This window comes from Diabrotica undecimpunctata, chromosome 4, assembly GCF_040954645.1.
Source record: "Diabrotica undecimpunctata isolate CICGRU chromosome 4, icDiaUnde3, whole genome shotgun sequence".
Lineage (NCBI taxonomy): Eukaryota > Metazoa > Arthropoda > Insecta > Coleoptera > Chrysomelidae > Diabrotica > Diabrotica undecimpunctata.
Window position 1 is genome coordinate 109,169,858 of NC_092806.1, and position 20,707 is coordinate 109,190,564.

Consider the following 20,707-nt stretch of genomic DNA (forward strand, 5'->3'; position numbering starts at 1 on the left):
AAGTATGCTTTGAACTTAATGGAAACGTGAAGACGTAACTACAAATTAATTTATTATTAGTTGTCAAAGTGCAGTGCGAGTCATTATTTGTCAAAGTTTTTTCTAAACCACTTAAGATAAATGTAAAATGCCAAGACATAGTGAATTTTCTAATGTAGAAATGCGCGATATGATCTGTTTGTATGCCCAGGAAAATTTTTGTTCTCCACAAACAGGAGAATGCTTTCATCCCAAAAACAGGAATGCTGGAAGACCGAGAGTAATTGATGCGGATATGGACGATGAAATTGTTGTGCGTGTTTGCAGAATATCCAGAAACCAGTACAAGGCTTGTTTCTGCGGTCACTATTATAAGCAAATCTACGGTATTAAGAATAATACGGACAGAAAATCTGTATCCGTATCATTTTACTCCAGTACAGATTTTTTTACCACAGGATTTTCCAGCAAGGCTTCGATTTAGTCAGTTTATGATAGGACGACATTTAGACGATCCAATGTTTTATAATAAAATTTTATTTACCGATGAAGCCACATTTACTAGAAGAGGTGTGTTTAACTGGCGCAATAGCCATACCTATGCATCAGAAAATCCTCATGCATTTCAAAAACATCATTTTCAACATAGAAAGTTTTCCACAAATATCTGGTGTGGCGTTTTTGAGGATTATATTGTAGGACCATTCGAATTGCCAACTAAGCTTGACTGAGTAACGTATCTAAATTTTTTAAGATAAGATTTACCAACTCTTTTAGAAAATACACCTCTAAATTTGAGACCTAACTCTTGGTACATGCACGATGGATGATTATCTAGAAGGAATTTATCCTCAAAGGTGGATTGGTAGAGATAGTGTATACCCATGGCCAGCACGCAGTCCCGAACTAAATCCTCTAGGCTTTCACTTGTGGGGCTACGTTAAGTCACTTACGTAAGTTATACTTAAGTTATATAAAAAAATAAGTAACCGTCAAGAGGTATGGCAAAATATTGTAGAGGGAGTTAACGTAATAAGGGGCCCAAAGAAACTCATTATTTAAAATAAGACAAAACTTACACAAAAGATTTAGATTATGTAGTCTATAATGGTGAACATTTTGAACACTTATTGTATTTTTTTCGTTTCGTTTTGAATTATTTACTTTGTCAATTGTTTTATATTCACTTCATTATTTAATTTAATTTCTGATTTTTTTTTAATTTGCTACTGATTAAAAAGGTTTAATAAAATTAATTGTTTCAATCATATGCATTTTGTTTGCACAAAATATCTACTACTAATACATTTAATATTCACTGGTATTTAAGACCTTTTGAATAATGTTTGAATTTACATGTGTTTACAAGTGTTTGTAAAATTTTTTCATTTTATGCACGTCTCTAAAAAACACTTTTATTTCGAAAACGGTGTATTTTTTTGATTTGAAACATGAATTCCATTTTTGTGTAGAATTAAATGTTATTTCATGTTTTTTCCTAGAATGTTTATACAGGGTGTACAAAAAAATTATGGCCACCTTAATGAACCAATGTTATAGTAGGTGGCCCCACCTAGTGTCAATAGTAAAACTAATACCAGTTTCACATTAAGCATAGTAAATAATAGCAAGATACCAAATTTCACTTAAATAGGTTGAATAGTTTTCAATTTATCCCCAAAAATAATATAAGAAAATATTAATGAATTACCCTGTAGAACGAAAACTAGCATCATTTTGCATAAGCAATTTGAGCTCAAAGGCTTTATTTTGATGTTAGCTATCACCCATTAGCTAATGTCCAATTAATTATGGGACACCCTGTATATGTTGTCAGGTCTAACTTTTAAGAAAAGATTTCAACGTTGTCGTTGGTGATCATTCAGCTCTTTGTGTCTTTTTGTTACAAGACCAAATCACAATTGAAAATACTTTATATTTGACGTTTTGATTGACGAATTCAAAATACAAATTGAACATTTTTTTTTCTTAATTTGTATTTTATTAATTTGTATTTTCGGAAAGATTTCTCAGGTGGAAATCATATTTTCAATTCTAATTGTGGTTATATCCCAATAAGTACACTAAATAATAAAATAGATAAAATTTTATTCTATCTATATGTGACGCATTTGCGTATCAGATCATAATATCATTATTGCTTTATCTCAAAGGTCAAACACTTCATTCTCCGACAAAACCACGTTGTAATCACAACAACTACATCAATATAAAAGGTTCATCATAAACATCAGTTTAACATTTGTTAAACATAAATAAATTGTTGTTTTAAAATGGTTAAAGGTAAGCGATTCGTTTTGCAGAAGGTCTTTGAAGGATTTCCAAAGGAAAGTGACTTTAAAGTTGAGGAATATGAGTTACCACCAGTTAAAAATGGAGGTAAGACGAAATATTATTAGCCATATATTAGGTATAAATCTAATTAAATACTTAAGTTTAACTTTTACCCACGTATCTTATATTATTTAATTTTGACCTTTAAATTTTAAAAGTCTACGTCCACATACATTATAATTTGCTAATTAGCGATAGTTATTTAAAAAATATGATTAGTATTAGTAGTCCAGACAGTATCTGTTGTAAAAAAATCTACTTGTTTTTGCTTAAATCGCTTTGAAATATTATTAGAAATGATAATTTAACTATGCGTACACTTCATAAGGTGGACTAAATTTTTTATTGACCGATTTGCGAAAAAATAAGAAAAAGTGTTTTTTCTCCTTTTCGTTGCTATATCTCGGCAGCTATAATAAATTTAATAAAAAATTGTAACAACAAAAAAGTTTAACAATTAAATTTCCTGTAAAAAAATTGATTACAAATTAAAAAATAATTATTGTTATTGCAAGATTAGCAAAAATAATTTAAAAAAGGACCAAGAATAAAAGTTTCTTTAATAATTTTGTTCAGGTATTTAAGAGCCACAATGAATTTTCAAAATTCACCCGGAGAATCCTCAAAATTTAAAAAACACTGTACAAATGTTTAGTACAATCGATCAAGTAGTCGTTGCAAAATAATTTCGCAAACTAAATTTTTGAAAAAAATGTTGAACTGTCAAACTTATGCAGAGCCAACAAAAAAAAGTTTTAAGTACATGAAATTTTTTTAAACACATAAAATAGTATTTAAGCTGTTAAATAAAGTCGAGTCATTACAATTATTTGAAACACTTTAACGACCAGGCTAATATAAGGAACCTTTACTGCTGGTCCTTTTATTTCATACCATACCTTTTATTTCAAAAAGTTGATAGATGTAGACCAAAATAAATAATTTTTTAGAAAAATCAAACTTTATTTTAATTGCGTGTCTATTTTTGGTACACACAGTCTGGTATAAAACTCAACGACGTTTAGCTTCATATATGACCATGTGCATCAAATTTTGACACATTACTTTTTTATAGAAACAATATGAGTAGTAAAAAATTATGTGTGACATAGATACAGATTAACTTCTTTACATGGTATGCACGCCGTGGACACCTTTTTAGCATCTTTTATGGCCTCTGCACGTCCATATTTCATAGCAATATTCCTGTATCATGATGAGTATCACGCTAGTTTTGTTAGGTCTGTGAAATAATGGTCCGATTCTTTTGGTTTTGTTTTTTGTCATTGATATCTAACTGAAGTAATGCCTTTACTAATTGTTAACGAAACTGAGTTATTGACATTTTCTTCTTAGTTACTTCTGTGAATAGTAGATGGGTGTTTACAACTGCTGTGTTTGTTAACAACTCAAAAATAATTTTTCTGTACCACTTAATCCCTAGAAATAAAAAAATAATATTATGTTTGGGTTTTCGGCAAATATACAAATTTTACAAACCTTTCCGAATTAAAGATGCATATGCTGCTTTCTGGTCTGACACATCAATAAAGGATTTCGTTCTGTTGTATTCTATTATAGTGGTTTTTTAATAGTGCCTCTTGATGTATATACATCTGGCATTTCTGGTACATCTTTAGTGGTCAAAAATAATACATTTTTTTATACTTTCACTTGCCTACGATTATGATTAAATTGCTCTGCATTGCTCTTATTTTGCCCTTCTTCAATATAGCAGAAATCACATGTGACGGATTAAATTTCCTTTTGGAACGTAGAGTTCTGATTAAATTAGTATTAGCTATATTTATTTGCTAATCTTAAGTAATTCTTGTGTAAAAATTTTCTGTCACCAACGCTCTACCACTATTTAATAGCGGTGCCATAAGTTGCAACACTACATCTGTCGCAACACTTGTATTCCCTAGTCTAGTAGATTTTCCTCCATACAATTTTACTGCATATGTTTATCCACCATTAGCACATAGTCTGAACAATTTGAGTCCATATTTATGTCGTCTACTGGGGATATACTGGCGGGATTCAAGTCTACCACGAAATAGTATCATCGATTGATCTATACAAACATTTTCCTGTGGAACACACCATTTTCGGAATTTTGAGTTTATTAGTGTTATCAATGCACTTATTTTATATAACTTGTTATCTTTGTCGTATTTCTGGTTACTAGTACCATGAAAAAAATGGAGAATAGATTAAAAAAAAAAGTATCTATTTTAGTATCTATTTCTGCTCATTCTACATTGCGTACTAATGACATTTTTTTAGCAAGGGTTGTTGCTCCAGTAGTCTCGTATTGATCTAGTCCCATCCAAATTGTCAGTTTAAAAAAAACATTTTAACTTCGTAGAAGACAACTCTTTTCCATTAGCAGCCAAAGAGTGTGGTGTAATTTTTTCATCAACAATACCATCAAATATTTTTTTTCAAGTGTTTGTTTGATTCCCTAATCAGTAAATGTATAACATCTTGGTCAACAAATAAACAATAAAATTCAATTGGTGTAGTTAGTGTTGTTAGGTGTTTCCTGATCTTGTACAGGGTTAAATGTAAATTTGTTTAGTTTATCGATATTAGGAGTATCCCATATGAGACGTGGATTTGGTGTAGTAAGCAAAATTTCAGCTGAACCAGAGTTAAAACTATTGTTTTATTCTACACAACTGGACTCATCTTCTAACATAACCTCAATTTTATCATCAGTACTTGTACAGGATAAATCACATTTCAACGCTATTTAAATGTAGCTGTGCATCTGATAAGGTCACAGTCGAAAATGTAACTACATTACGTGTGCCCAAGTATGATGCACATGGTCTGTGGGAAAATTTCACTGTGGCCGAATTTGGTGCACATGGTCGTTAAAGTATTAAACAACTGTACAATTTTTAAGCTAATAAACAAATACAATAACCTATTAAATTTTTAATTAATATTTTGACCAAATTTTAAACAAATTTGACCGGCATATACAACAATAGTACGAAGGTTTGAGATCTGGTTTTTAAACAAATACCTTTGTTGTGCCAAGTACTGTCGCCAAGGTAACCAATTACGACAAAGATTGTTACTTTGTCCGGCCAACCACAGCGCATGTTATTAACTGCGCCGTCATTGGCCTCTCGGCGGAAATGTGCTGCAAATGCTCAAACACGATGTGTATAAAAGAGTAGCACATTTTCCGATCGGGATCCAGTCGTTTTTCACTACTAGCCCCGTTAGACCTTGTTGGCTCGGTGTGATACTACGCTACCTTTTAGTTTTATTATTTAACCAATATTTAACCAACCGACGTCGAAGACGTCAAAATTCAAGAATAATTATCCAAGAATAGTTATCCAACTTAGAAGTTAAATCATCAAGTGTGCAAGACCCGGCGTGTCGACTACAAAACGCTTCCTGCAGTAGAACACGACTTTCTGAGATATAAAAGACATTGGTCTTAAAACTATTTTAAATTGTGTCGAACTGACCACAGCGTTATTTGAGCCTGTCACGGTAAAGAGCGAATAAAAGCCCCGACGGGGACTTGTAATTGCTTTTCCGTTCAGGTTGAGTTGCAATAACACTTCGTCTCCAGAACCTTATGCAAATAGTAACTATAAGAAGTACTGTTAGCGAAAGGTAGCAATACGAAGCGACTGGCAACAGGAAGAGTCGACATTGCCGGCATTCTTGTACCTCTCTTGAGGAGAGGGAACGCGTCTACCCGAAGTGTTCTAACAGAATTCTAACACAAATAAAGTCATTGTAAGAAATATTGTCTGTAAGAAAGATCGAACTGTTAAAGAATTCTGATTGCCGGTGGCCCCAAACCTACCACAAAGGCTCGGCGGAACTTCTTGCCCGTAGAGGCCGGTATCTCAATTTAACTTCTTATAACGAAGATGGACTCTCAAAACCTGAGATCCTCTTCAAGAGCGGCGGCCGTAGATCGTCCAGAAACCCCTGAAAACCAGAAGGACGCTACGACAGTACCTACCTAGTAGATATAAATTTTCCCCTTTTTTCTTGCAACAACGTGCAACTTGGTTAAAATGTTGATTTAAAACTTTAAAAGTACAATAAAATCTAGGAGAGGCAGTGGTGGAAATATAAATTTTATCTGCCTTAAAAATGAAATCACGAGTTCAAAATAGCGACAAAATTTCAGTTATCTCAGCTTTTAATGACCCCATTGTGATAATTTTTTTTAAACTGAGGTCCCGTAAGTAAAAACATCCAAATATTATACTTTTAATAGACTATAATTATTTATTTTTCATATTTTACATATAAATGAATACTGACTTGCAAAATTACTTCACTTTTCCTTTTTTTTGTTCGTTGAGATTACAATATCAGTGTAAGCTGCAGTATGCTTTTATTAACTTATCTAAATTTATCCACTTGTAAATATTAATTTTAGAAATATACTGCAATAAAAAATTAATTTAATAGATCTCGGATCGATTACTTGTTAAGTCATTTTCGATCATAACTTCGGAATTAATTGACCAATCTTAATTTTTTTTTCTTAAAATACGCCTCTCTTACTGAAATTTCCACATAAGTTTAGAAAAAAAATGTTAATTGAAAATTAAAAAAGTTATTGTATTTGTTTATTAGCATAAAAATTGTACAGCCGTTTCTAGAATATCCTAATTAACTGATTTCTATTTTTATTAGAAAGCTTAAATACTCTTTTATATGCAAAAATACTTTCAAGTATATAATTTTTTTGTGTTGGCTCTGCATAAGTTTGAAAATTAATACATTTTTTTCAAAAATTTATATTGAAAAATTATTTTGCTAAGTCTACTTAATCAATTGTGCTCAAATTTTCTAGAGTATTTTTTTACATCTTAAAGATTTTCTGGGTAAACTTTGAAAGTTGTATGTGCCTCCCAAATACCTGAAAAAAAATTTTCAATGACTCTTTTTAAATTGTTTTTGCCAATTAGGCGATAATAATTATTATTTTTTTCAGTTTCCAATCAATTTTGTCTTATAGGAAATTTAATTTTTAAACTTTTTTGTCATTTTTTTTTAAATGTAAAGCTGTCGAGATGTAGTAACGAAAAGGATGGAAAACATTTTTCTTATTTATTTTCACAAACTGTTTATTAAAAATTTAGCCCACCTTTTGAAGTGTACTTATAGTTGGATTATCATTTTTAATAATATTTCAATACGATTAAATCAAAAAAGTGGGATTTTATACGAATTATGCAACCCAAAATAGATACCACCGGGTCTATAGTTAGAGTGTCCGTCGGCAAAAAAGTTTATGATAGATACTTTCTCCAAACTTTGAGGATCGCTTCATTAGGCCGAATCTGACACGATTTTGCTCTGCGATTTTTTTTTGTTTTGGTTCCTTTTTCCTCCAATTTTCCCAAAATATGTCGTTACTATGACATACCGAAAATGTATGATAAAGATATTATTTTTAATTAAATAGCTAAAAGCAAGCACAAAAATAAAAATTTTCGATGATAAATATAGATCATTCAACGTGTCTGACGACTCGACCATGTCAGAAAAACGACTGTGAAGAAAATCATAGATAACCAGCTAATTTTTTAGGAAATTTTCATTAACAGCAACAACTTTTCATATTGTCTGACCGAACTTGTTTTTCGGTTTTCCTGTCTGACGTGTATAGGTAGTCGATTTTATGCCATCAAAAAATGTATTAATATCCATTTTTTTTTCAAACGTCTTTTGGTTTTAAATGATAATATTTTATCTGACTTTTTATTGATGCAATTTGATTTTATGATGATCTAGTACATCTTGCATCAATAAAAATTCAGACATAGATAAACTGAGCAACATTTATTGTTACTTACTGGAAAAACATCCAAAATAAAATTAATATCTACCTGTACCCGTACCCACACAAATTTCACTTATATGCATAACATGTTGCATACCATTAAGACAGGTTTAAAAATTAAAATCACCAAGATGGGCCTCTAGTATTTCTTAAAAAGAAATATAATATTAAGTGCACCTAATTACTTTTTAATCATAGGATTTTTTCTTTTTGTTCTCTATGTGCCAGAGTTAAAATACACCAGTAAAAGATGGCAAACAAAATTTTTATTATCTGTACCTAAGTTTTAAAGATTAAAAATTTTATATTTTATGTGTGTGTTATTAATGTTGAGTGTCTATGCTTTTATAAATAATATCAACGACTAGTAAGTTGCACTGAAGATTTGTGATATTTTATAAATATTTACATTTTTTTTCTTATTACAGTGTCTTGAAAAAGGAATAAAACCATTCCGAAAGCTAGACAAAAAGTCATAAGAGTGTTTCATTAACATCCCGGCCAATTTTCTGACTGCAACCCTAATAAACTGTGTTGATTGTATATATATATATATATATATATATATATATATATATATATATATATATATATATATATATATATATATATATATATATATATATATATATATATAATAAATATTGTCTGATAGTAAGATATGATCGTTTTAATAGAATTAAAAAACAAATAAATTGTATATTCATTTTTCTACATTGTTTTCATACTTTTAACAACATTAAAAAATAGTGAAAACTTTGAATTATCCATGTCGGCCTGTCCGACCGTCTGTCCGTCCATCCGCCCGTAAACACAACTCTTTCGTTATTAAATCAGATAGAATGACAAATGAGGTGTCGAATGAGAGCTTATAGCCCAAAGAAGGTATTAACGGTGAGAATATTGACCTTGGATCTTTGCTTCAGGATCAGTGACGTTTAAACAGAACCGGAAGTACTATTTAAAAGTAACTGAAATAGTACATGTGATATATTAATCGACGCGTATTGAAAATTCGAGCTCGAATATTAAGTTTTTATTTTGATATAGTTTTAGGTTAAAAAGTTATAACCTGAACTTTTCAAGTTCAGGTACAACCGTTAAAATAACAATAAATGCAAAATATGTGATTAAAATCACTCCTTCACAGGAAAATCGGAAAGTTCTGTGAAAAAATACGAATTGTTATCTATGAATTTCGTCACACTCGTTTTTTCTACATGTTCGAGTCGTCAGAAGCGTTGAATGACCTACATTTTTTATCAGACAATTTTATTTTCATGTTTTTTTTTATAATTTTTAAGCTATTTAATTAAATAAATAGCAGTATTTATAAATATTCGGTATGTAGCAAAATCGACATATTTCGGGAAAATTAGATTAAAACGCACCAGAACCAAAAAAAGTCGCAGAAAAGAGAAACCGTGCAGCTCGGCCTAATGAAGCAATATTCAAAGTTGAAGACAGTATCAATGGTATCATATTATTATCATAAAATTTGTTGTCGACGGGCACGTTAACTAATATTTACCCTAAAATATTTCCACGTCATTTTCTTTTAAAACTAGGTATGATTTATCCAGGTGGAAAATAATAGATACATTGTGTACTTTCCATAAGATTATAAAAAAGTTTATTTAATTTATTGTAAGATACACAATGCATAAAGTATCTGGACAAAATTACATCTTAGGTCCTTAAAGGTCGTTTGGTCCTTAAAAAACGACCTTAAACATTATTGTTCAAGTACCCTAGAACGGCCAACATTCGATCAATACCTTCTTTTCCAAGACATATAATTATTTGTATAATATACAGTGATGAGTGCCTTAAGAAGCGGCAAAATAACGCAAAAGATAGAAAACATAACACTGTGAAATAAAAAGAGATGAAAGTAGTAGAGGTGGGAAATTATCGATAGAAACCTCTAATTTACATTAAATTACATCAGGACTATCGATAGTTTCTCAATTTTAGACGTTAGCTTATGAGCTAGTTGACTTCAGTCATAATATTACAAGTATGACGTCGAATATTTACATTTTTTAAATTTCGCATAAAATAAAAACTGAGTGAAGGCAATAAAGTAAATGTAAGTAAACAGTTTAATTAGTAGTAATTTGATAATTAATTGTGTGTTGACGAATACAGAATAACAAGCTTTGATAATTCTGTATTGAGAAGAGTGTATGCGACGTCTCAAATCATAGTTTATTATTGATCAATACTTTAATTTTGTATAAAAAAATACTCCTACTTAAACTGTTTTTACTTACATTAAAAAAAATCAAAGATAAATATACGTTCAAGGTTAATATACTTAGTGTATATTATATTAATAAGGTATGTTATGAACATAAATTTTATCATCACCGATCACTACTCATCATAATAATAATTTAATAGGTATGTACTTTGTACCTAACACGTTTTTTTATTTGTCGATTTTGTTGATCATGTATGATATCACTAATATGATGAATAGGCGGCCAAAGCTGAAAAATTGAAAGACTTTAATCAATGAGTCGGCACTTTTTTATCCTATTTTAAATTAAGGTTATGTACTATTACTTTACACATTAGATACAAATAAATTTACTGTTACCCTTAATTTACTATTAGCTGCAAGGCTATATAAGGTTATAAATACTGTTTTAGTAGAAATTATTTTTATGTTTTTGACCATTGTTGTTTTAAATCCTTTCTTTTTTGTACTTCCTTTTCTTTTTGTGCATACATGATTTTGTCCGTTTTTTCTATGTGCCTCCAGTAAATTGTCTTTCGATCGTTTTGCGTTAAATTCTGCCTGCCATTTCTTTTCCAATATTTTCATTTCTCCATATTCTTTCATGCAGGCAATCTACGGCTTTGTTTGCTTTATTCACCGAATCTTTCGCTTCTGTTCCGAGCTTTGCGTAGCTAGATATTGCGGTGCCAAAATATTTAAACTCCTTGACTTGTTCAATTATCTGACCCTCCAGCTCTAATTGAAATCTTAGCGGATTTGCTGTTATAGCCATGGATTTTGTCTTGGAAAATTAACATGTTGAATTTTCTGGCGGTTACATTAAATTGGTGCAGCATACATTGTAAGTCATCTTTACTTTAAGAGATTAGTTTTTTAGTTCTTACTTTTTTTATTATTTCATCCATGATTAGGTTTAACAATAGCTAACTTAGGGAATCCCCCTGTCTTTTATTATTACTAGCTCTAATTGGGTCAGTTAGTTCTTCTTCTACTTTTGGTGTTGTCCTGATAGATATTTTCGATCATCTCGATTATTCCTAGAGATAACTCTCTTGTGTACAATAAGTGGATAACATCCTTAAATTTGACCCTGTCAAATGTCTTCTTAAGTTTTACGCAACATACATATGCCGGTTTGTTATATTCTAATGAATTTTCTTTGCCTCATAAATATAGCGTCGGTGCATGATCTTTCTGACCTCAAACCTTATTGTTATTCTGCTAGTGTTATAATTTTATTCAGTTTATTTGTTATCACTTTAATTGTTAATTTTAATGTTGTGTTTAATAAATTAATTCCTCTGTAATTCTCCGGGTCTAATTTCTCTCTCTTTTTGAAGAGAGGTATTAAGATGCTTGCTCTTTATTCTTGTGGTATTCTGTTTTGTTCTATTCTTTTTTGATTAGCTTTAACAGTTGTTTAGTCAGATCTGGTCCTCCGTACTTTAGGAGTTTATTCGGTAATCACATGGTGATTTTCTATTTCTTAATTTCTTTTATGCTTCCTTTACCTCTCCCTCATTATTCGATATTTACTTTTTTGTTCGTCGTCACTTCTGATGTTAGTGGTTCATTATTGTCACTTTTAGGAAATAGATATCGAATAAGTAAAAACAGTTTAAGTAGGAGTATTATTTTATCCAAAATTAAAGTATTGATCAATAATAAACTATGATTTGAGACGTCGCACACACTCTTCTCAATACAGAATTATCATAGCTTGTTATTCTGTATTCGTCAACACAGAATTAATTATCAAATTACTACTAACTAAACTGTTTACTTACATTTGCTTTATTGCCTTCAATCAGTTTTTACTTTATGCGAAATTTAAAAAATGTTAATGTTCGACGTCATACTTGTAATATTATGACTGAAGTATCGATATTCCTAATGTAATTTAATGTAAATTAGAGGTTTCTATCTATAATTTCCCACCTCTACTACTTTCATCTCTTTTTATTTCACAACGTATTATATTTTCTATCTTTTGCGTTATTTTGCCGGTTCTTAAGGCATTCATCACTGTATATATATATATATATATATATATATATATATATATATATATATATATATATATATTTATATATATATATATATATATATATATATATATATATATATATATATATATTTTAAAAAGTATTTTAACGTGCTAAATTTCAGAATTTTACAACCACTATTCCTGTAAATCATTTTTCTACAATTAAAAGTTTATTGAAGCTATTTTTTTTTAATTTGAAGCACTTTGTATTTTCAAGATGAAACAGTTAACCAAAAAATTTAAGACGCTATCGTTTTCTCTTAGTAAAACAGTGCAATCAACTAATTTCTAGGCAACATATTGATTTGTAGTAAACCAGATTATGAATAAAAAATATGGTATTCCAAATTTTTTCTTGAAAAAGTAGTAATAATCTTCATATTCCCTAGACATTCTTTATGTGCTTTCTTCCCATCTCTTGGTTTATACTTGGATGGAGAACTTTTGTATCTAATTATATGTTTTAACTCCTCTGTTAGCATTTTGTAAATATCGTCCTTTTTGTAAGAAAATAATTTTTACAATATTATTTTCAGAATTTTTGGCGGAAGCTATGTACCTAAGCGTTGACCCCTATATGAGGGCATATGTATCCAACTCATCTATGATTGGGACAACCATGATAGGATCTCAAGTTGCGAAGTTAGTAAATACATTCTATTATTTAAAATAATTTTCATACATTTTAACATAGATACACTGAATTTACTTAAATTTTTTCAAACAAATTTTGATTATGCCCCCTTATCTTCTATATTAGATGTGCATATTAGATATTTGATTATTAAATTTTACAAAAATTAAGACATAAAAAACAAGATCCAGGATAAGCAGCTATTGAAACATTGAACCGTTTTACGGTGTTACATTTCGATTAGAATTACCCCTGTAAAATTTGAAGTTATTTAGTGATTAATCCATTTTAACCTTTTTTTAAATTAAGTACGTCATCGTCATCTTCATCGCAGATTAGGCTATCTGACCTGTTAAGGCTTAGCTGCCCAACTTTTCCAGGGCGTCCTATGCAATGCCTTCCTCGTGGTTAGTATTTTATTGCTATATTTCATAAGCGGTCTTCCCTACTAAAAAGTTCTACGCCGATGTAAAACCTGTTACTGACCAACTCAAGACTAGAGATCTTACCATTCTGATGAGTGACTTTAATGCTAAGACAGGAAAAGACAGACATAGTAACATTATTGGAGATTTAGGAATAGTTGATAAAAATTAAAGGGGAGACTATTTCGCAGATTTTTGCAAAGAATATAATCTATCTTTAATAACTACCTTTTTCAAACTACCTAAATGGAGATTATATACATTAAAATTGCTCCAAAATAATAGTACAACACTATGAAAAAGAGCTAGAAGTACAGATATACGACGTAGATGCAAGATGGAGAACATCAACGACCGGCTAAGACACAGAAGAGTTGAATGGAACGATGATATAAGCCGAATGACATCAAATAGAGTAGTAAAGACGACAAAAGACCGTTTCCCAATAGGAAGACGATCAGTAGGAAGACCACGAAAACGACGGAACGACAACTTACTGAAGGCACATTGAAAAACAGACAGAGTTATGTCTACATAAAAAGAAGAAGACAGAAACCTCCAGCAGATACCGCTCATATTATGGTAAGAAATCAAACTGACTACATAACCATCAGTGAGCGTTATCGAAAGGCAGTCAAATCTGCAAAAACTTTTCCTTGTGAAGATGTTCCATCTGACCACAGTTTTTTGTTGGTGTTGTTAAAATTAAAGCTTAAAAATAATAGTCAGGTGATTGCAAACAATCTAAAAAGCAATTTTAAGAATAACGCACAACAATAATCCATCGAGGGTCATTGAAACCAAATCAAAACTATTATAAAGAGCTCAACTCCAAACTTTCAAAAAGGTAACAATCGAAAAAAGCAACAGTGGATGAACGATGAAATTTTAAATCTAATGAAAAAAAGACGCAAATTTAAGAAACAAAACGTCGAAAGATATAAACAAATTAATAAGAAGATAAGGACTAAAATAATAAAGCTTTTCGAAAATCACAACTTAGTGACACGCAGGTTGAGTTCCGCAATAACCTTGGAACCAGCCAGAGAAGCAGCATTTAATATTCAGGTTATGGTACAGAGATGCAGAGATGTCAGCCATCCAGTTTGTATGTGTTTTAGTGACTTTGGAAAGGTATTTGATCAAATATAACATACTGAAATGATCGTTATTCTTTTGCAGGTAGGTATTGATGATAAATACCTACGTGTCATTAAAAATCTTTACTGTTGTCAAAGTGCAAAAATCAGGATTAATTGGGATAATTCTAAAGAGCTTTAATTACGAAGAGAAGTAAGGCAGGGCTGCATTTTGTTCCTACTAATATTTATCATTTAGAAATTTCCAAACTCTCGTAAAGACACAAGGAAATGAAGAGCATATTGACATGCATCACATTGAGGGTGACACAGAAAATATAGAACTCCCGATGATGGAAGACGTAAAACAAGTAATACGAGCACAGAAGAATAACAAGGCTCCAGGTATTGACAAGGTCCCCTCTAAGCTATATAAATAAGGTGTCAAACACCTAGTAAGACAAATGCATATGCTTATGAACAAGAATTGGAATGAGGAAAAGAATCCTAGAGACTGGAAAACCGGGATTATATGTCCAATCTATTGATCTGTGTCAGGTCTAAGAAAAACCTCATGCCATAAAAATTGAGGGAATGATTTAACAGATCCTCTGCATCCCTTTTTCGAGCTGTCCTTAACAAAATTAGTTTAGCCAATTTGATAGCCAACGCACGATAATCGAGCAGAGCACCGAAAAAAGGTCTTCACTCACTCTATCTATGTGGGAGTACCAGTTGTTCGGTAGTGGGGAATTTTTCCTCTATTTAGAATATGCAGAATTTTTTCACGATTTCAGTGTTTCTTGTCTGATGTGATTCAATTGTGTACATCTCTTGACATTCCTTAAAAATTTCATTTCTGCTGTCTTAATTAGTGACATATCTTTCTGTTTTAAAATCCACGTCTCGCAATCATACAGAAGTGTTCGGCAACCGTCTTACAAAATTTCAATTGGGTAATCTTTTCTGCATTTACCTAACGTTCTTCGTATTGTGCCGCATACTCTATTGAACGGTGCAAGATTATGGTAGATGTAAGGTTCAAATCCGTATGATATGTTACATCCTAAAAATTTGTTCCAAATTATTATTAATACATAATTATTAATACAGATTTTAGATCTGACAATTTCCTTCCACTGAAAGTCTATGACTTTTGTTTTTGTTTTGAAAATTTCATAGTAGTATTTCTTGGCACCAAGGTTTAAAAGGTGAACTGCTTTTTTATTTGATTAGTATCCGATGTTTTGTACTTGTGTACGTGTAGGCCTCTTGATTCTCTTTTATTTATTTTATGAACCATGATGTATTGTTGTTGTTTCTTTTGTTCAGTATGACTTTGCGGTTTCCTAGAGCTTTTGTTGCTGCTTCTTCAATGTTGTTTTTAAGTTTCTCCTAGATCGCGTTTATATCTTTAATATCGTCTATTTGTTTCGTATCTTCTGTGCTAGCCTTCTTTGGTACATTTCTCTTGTAGGGTCATTCCACAGTGATGTATTTTGGAGTTATTTTCATTCTTATTTTTGCAGTACTAGTTTGTGTTTACTCCCTGCGTCTACTGAGTTTAAATTTCGGATATTTAGAATTTGCTTTGGGTGGATTTTTCTATTAGTGAATATAAAATCAATCATAGATTTGTGCCCCCTGGACTTTTCAAATATATATTTATACTGGAGCGTATGGTCGAAAAATGTATTACTGATTTTCAGTTAACCTTTGTGTCTATACACAGGTACCTGGGTATCATTGGTAATTGTTTTATGTGAATCATTGACGATAGTATAAATATTTTTATTCGAGCTTCTAGTTATTCCTAAAATTATTTAGAACGAAGAGATTTATAATAAAAACCAAAGAAAAAATGCATATAATATATTAAAATTACCTGTCAAAGTTTTTACACCATTACGTCCACACCCGTGGCACCAGGGTAACACTAATGTTTAGTAAATTATGAAGCTCTGTCTAGTTTTTTTTTATAATAAAAGTGATATGGAAACGTAAATAAAAGTTACATTTTAAACACATTGTCCACACTTACTTATATTTACTGAGTGTTCGTTACATAGTGGACGATTACAAACATTACATGATTTTCGTGTCTTTCTTAGCCGCTTTTTCGCTAAAGACATACAAATGTAGCAGTTTCCAACAATTTTGAGGCGTCCAGTGGAATCTCGAAGTGGTAATGACTCTGCAGTATTACTTGAATCTGTAGGTAGAGGTTTTCCTAACATACACTCTATTCCTGACCTTGATGAAAAATTTCGGTATACATTTGGTACTTTAGATCTAGCAGAAATTGCAGGCATCACTAGTTGTTTCCCTTAGTCTTGTAGAAAAATTCTACGCTTACTGGTTTCAGTAAAACTCTGTGGATTATTCTCTGTATAAATTATATAGGTTGCTAGGCAAGCTACGTCTAGGATATTGTAAAAGAAGGCTACTGGCCAACGCAAAGTTCTGCGTTTAGTGGAATAATGAGAAACCATTTTGTCCATGTTGTCTACGCCTCCTTTAGTTGTATTATAGAACTGAATTATTTCAGGTTTATTTTTTGGGCTACTTACATTATCGTTGTCATGCATTGTTGACAGCAAGATAACGCTTTTTTTCTTTTTTGGTACATATGAACAAATAGTAACACGATCTGCACTGAATCCGTGTAATGACGATTCAGGCTCACGCTCTGGCGAAGGCAGCATTTCTTGTGGAATATATGGTTTGTTTCTTTTTAAAGTACCATCTAGTGATAAATTCCAAGACAACAGGAGACGGGCTAGTGGAAGAGTTGTGAAAAAATTATCCATTGTTATGTTTTTTCCAGAATTTTTGTATCGGTAACACAAATCTTTTACTACGCGTTCACCTTGATTAGTTTCACGTCCAGTCGAATTTTTTCCAGTATAAATTTGTCCAGTAAGTGGATACAAATTATTGGCGTCACAAACCCACCAAACCTTGATGCCATACTTGGCAGGTTTTGCTGGCATATATTTCGTGAAACGTGTCCTACCTCTAAAAGGAAATAACTGTTCATCCACAGTAAGAGAATCCGACGGTACATAGTCACGACGTAAATTATCATTGAGAAGATAGAATATATCTGTAATAGCTGCAGCTTTATCATTTTGCAAATGTTCTGCACGTGTTTTGTCATTGTCAAACCGTAAGAATCTGCTGATGCTCCAAAAGCGATTTATGTTCATACTTGCTCGGTACAAAGGATGAGAGTCTGTTTTCCATAAATTTTTCGAGTGCTCTGAATTTGAATGCCGTACTCCTGCTGTAATAAGAATACCTAAGTATGCATCAAATTCTTCTGTTGTGAGTCACTTCCAAACATTTCGAGGTTTGTCGGGGATTTCAACATTATACTTTTCACAAACGCTACTAGCTTTTCGATTGGTTTCGCGTATAATTATGTCACACATTACGTCACTGAAAACACATTTGAATGTATCTCCAATCGAAAGAGTTTTAGTAGAACGTACTGGGCCCGTTTTTTCACGCAAAAGGTTACGTTTCAGTGTTCGACTTGCAGTAAACGGTTTTCGTTGCCAAATCGTTTTATCTTTTGCAACCAGAACATCACTTTGGGAAGAACTTTCTTGAAAATCGTCAAAATCTTCATCACTACTATCGTCGCCGTCGGTATCGATTTCAATCTTATTATTGACACCAGTAAAAATGTCCTCTACGTCAGAAGCTTCATCTCCATCCGGTTTGCTTTGCGAAACATAGTCTTCATCTGATTCCTGGTTTTTGATATTTTTGTCTACTTCCTCATCTATATCGTCTATAAATTGTTGCAAGTACTTCTGTTGCTTTTCATACGTTATTCTAAAATTGAATGATCTATGTATAAAACATTGTAAAAATAAACAGTAATAACTTACCTTCAAAATTCGCTAGCATTCACTTCTCTTCTTGCCATTATTACAAGTGATTACAACATAAAACACGCATATAGTCACAAAAATATTAACAACTTATAAGCACAGTTAAATAAATACTGATAGCAAACAAAGAAAAATCCCGATTGTCTGTTATTTTCGGAATGTACAAGCGAAGTTTACCGAAACAATGCCGGGTACCTGGGTAGCACGGGTATAGACTCCCGTATCAGGTACTTGGGTATTGACATAACGGTTAATATAGTTATTATTATTTATATTATATTTATACTTATAAAAAAACTAATATTACACTGCAAGGTACCAGACCCATGGAGAAACAACATAATGTTACCAATGTTCAAGAAATGAGATAAAAAAGATCCCAACAATTATAAATGTATAAATCTAGTGAACACTGCACTTAAAATTGCCACGAATGTCCTAACCAACAAAATCAATAGACTAACAACTTAATTAGATGAACAACAAAGATTCAGATTTGCGGAAGGTACTGCGTAGACGTCATATTTGTACTAAGACAAATCACAGAAAATGCCGTCGAGTACAATAAAACAGCATATCTATTTTTTATAGACCTAACAAAGGCTTTAGATCGCATCCAAGTCGAAGACGTCTTACACCTACTGTATAAAAGAAACATTCCAATCAATATTATAAACCATCGAAAACATCTACGTTTATAATCGACTATAGGCAAAGATAAATGAAAAACTAACACAGTGTATACCAGTACAAAGCGGAGTCAGACAGGGAGACTCGTTAAGCCTAATTGTCTTTAATATAATAATGGATGAAATAATACAAGCAGTACTTAAAGGTCATGGTTACAGAATGAGCAACAACAAAGAAATCCAAAATCCAAAAACAAGAATCTATAAAGGAGCAATTAGAACTATATTAACATACCTGGTGGAGACAAGACCTGACACACCTAAAACGACAGACTACTAGAAACAACAGAGATGAAAATACTTTGACGAATATTAGGGAAAAGTCTGTTGGATAAGGAGAGAAGCGAAGACATAAGAAGAGCATGCAATATAGAAGACATAAATGGATGGGTGACAAAATGGAAACAGGAGTGTAACGAAGATATTAGTAGAATGGCAGAGGATAGGATAGTACGAATAGCACGAGATAAGTCACCAAATGGAGGAAGAAGTATTGGCAGACCAAGAAAAAGACCAGTGGCAGACCATTGGCTAATATTTAAGAAGAAACAGGCTTTAAAGCCTACATACAGGAAGGAAGAAGAAGACAATTGCCTATTTCTTTGGAACTTTTCTTGTTTTTTTTACGCAGAGTAATTAAATAAAGAAATCGTAGTTTATTCTATATTTTAGCAGCTCCATATTTATATTAATGATATCCGTTCCTGTATCTTTACGGTTTTTCATACGTATCATGTTACCCACCGTTCTTATTATGATTTTCGTTGTTATATTTCTTTTTTCCTTAGATTTCTATTTATTTTCTTGATTTCTGTTGCTCAAAAATTTAATATATGCTCTTTCTTTTGTTGCGCTGGTCTTTTAATTTTGCCGTTCCATATGTTTTCTTTGCCATTTTCTCATAATATTTTCTTCTCTTTTTACATAAATTAATTACCTAATAATAGAAAATGCTTTACGACCAAATTAAAGATGTTTATTCGCATTTTTAGATACTACGATAATTTTCGTACCAAAAAATAGAGAATTTTTATGATCAATTTTTAATAGAAATAATATTACTCTACTTTACTCAACGTGCCTCTAGCAAAATTTCATAAAAATACATTTAATAATAACAAAATTAGAACCTATTAACACTCGAAAATTCTATACTTCAATTTTATACAGAAATAAACGATTTATTTCTGGGTAAAATTAAAAAAGTTTTTTTTTATTTTTCGAGGCTACTACCACTCAATTCTGCAATCTTTTTTGCCTAAAATGTATTTTATATTGTAAAAATTAAAAAAGAATAAGGTACCGCTGTGGTCATTAAATAGTTTACACCGTTAATATCTAGTAGCTGATTTTTTGAATTTTTACATCGTTTAAACGTACATTTACCACATTTACAATTAAGTACAAACGCGCATTTAGATTGTAAGTCAATGTGACGTTAATTACCAGTGGCGGGCCCAGAAATAAGTTATTTTTTGAATAGAACGAATTATGTTTTTAGTAACGA

General features: G+C 31.3%; 1 protein-coding gene across 2 annotated transcripts in view; it reads left to right on the top strand.

Annotated features, from left to right (window-relative positions):
- Positions 1-2,157: 2,157 nt before the first annotated feature.
- LOC140439842 (prostaglandin reductase 1-like) overlaps positions 2,158-20,707 on the top strand; it is a 35,168-nt gene continuing 16,618 nt past the window's right edge. Inside the window, exons 1-2 of one of the 2 annotated variants that reach the window (XM_072529997.1) lie at positions 2,158-2,379; positions 13,008-13,113. In XM_072529997.1, coding sequence (XP_072386098.1) covers positions 2,274-2,379; positions 13,008-13,113 — 212 coding nt within the window. In that variant the 5' untranslated portion in view covers positions 2,158-2,273. The remainder of the gene's footprint in view (positions 2,380-13,007; positions 13,114-20,707) is intronic. The other variant, XM_072529996.1, reaches the window with a different exon arrangement.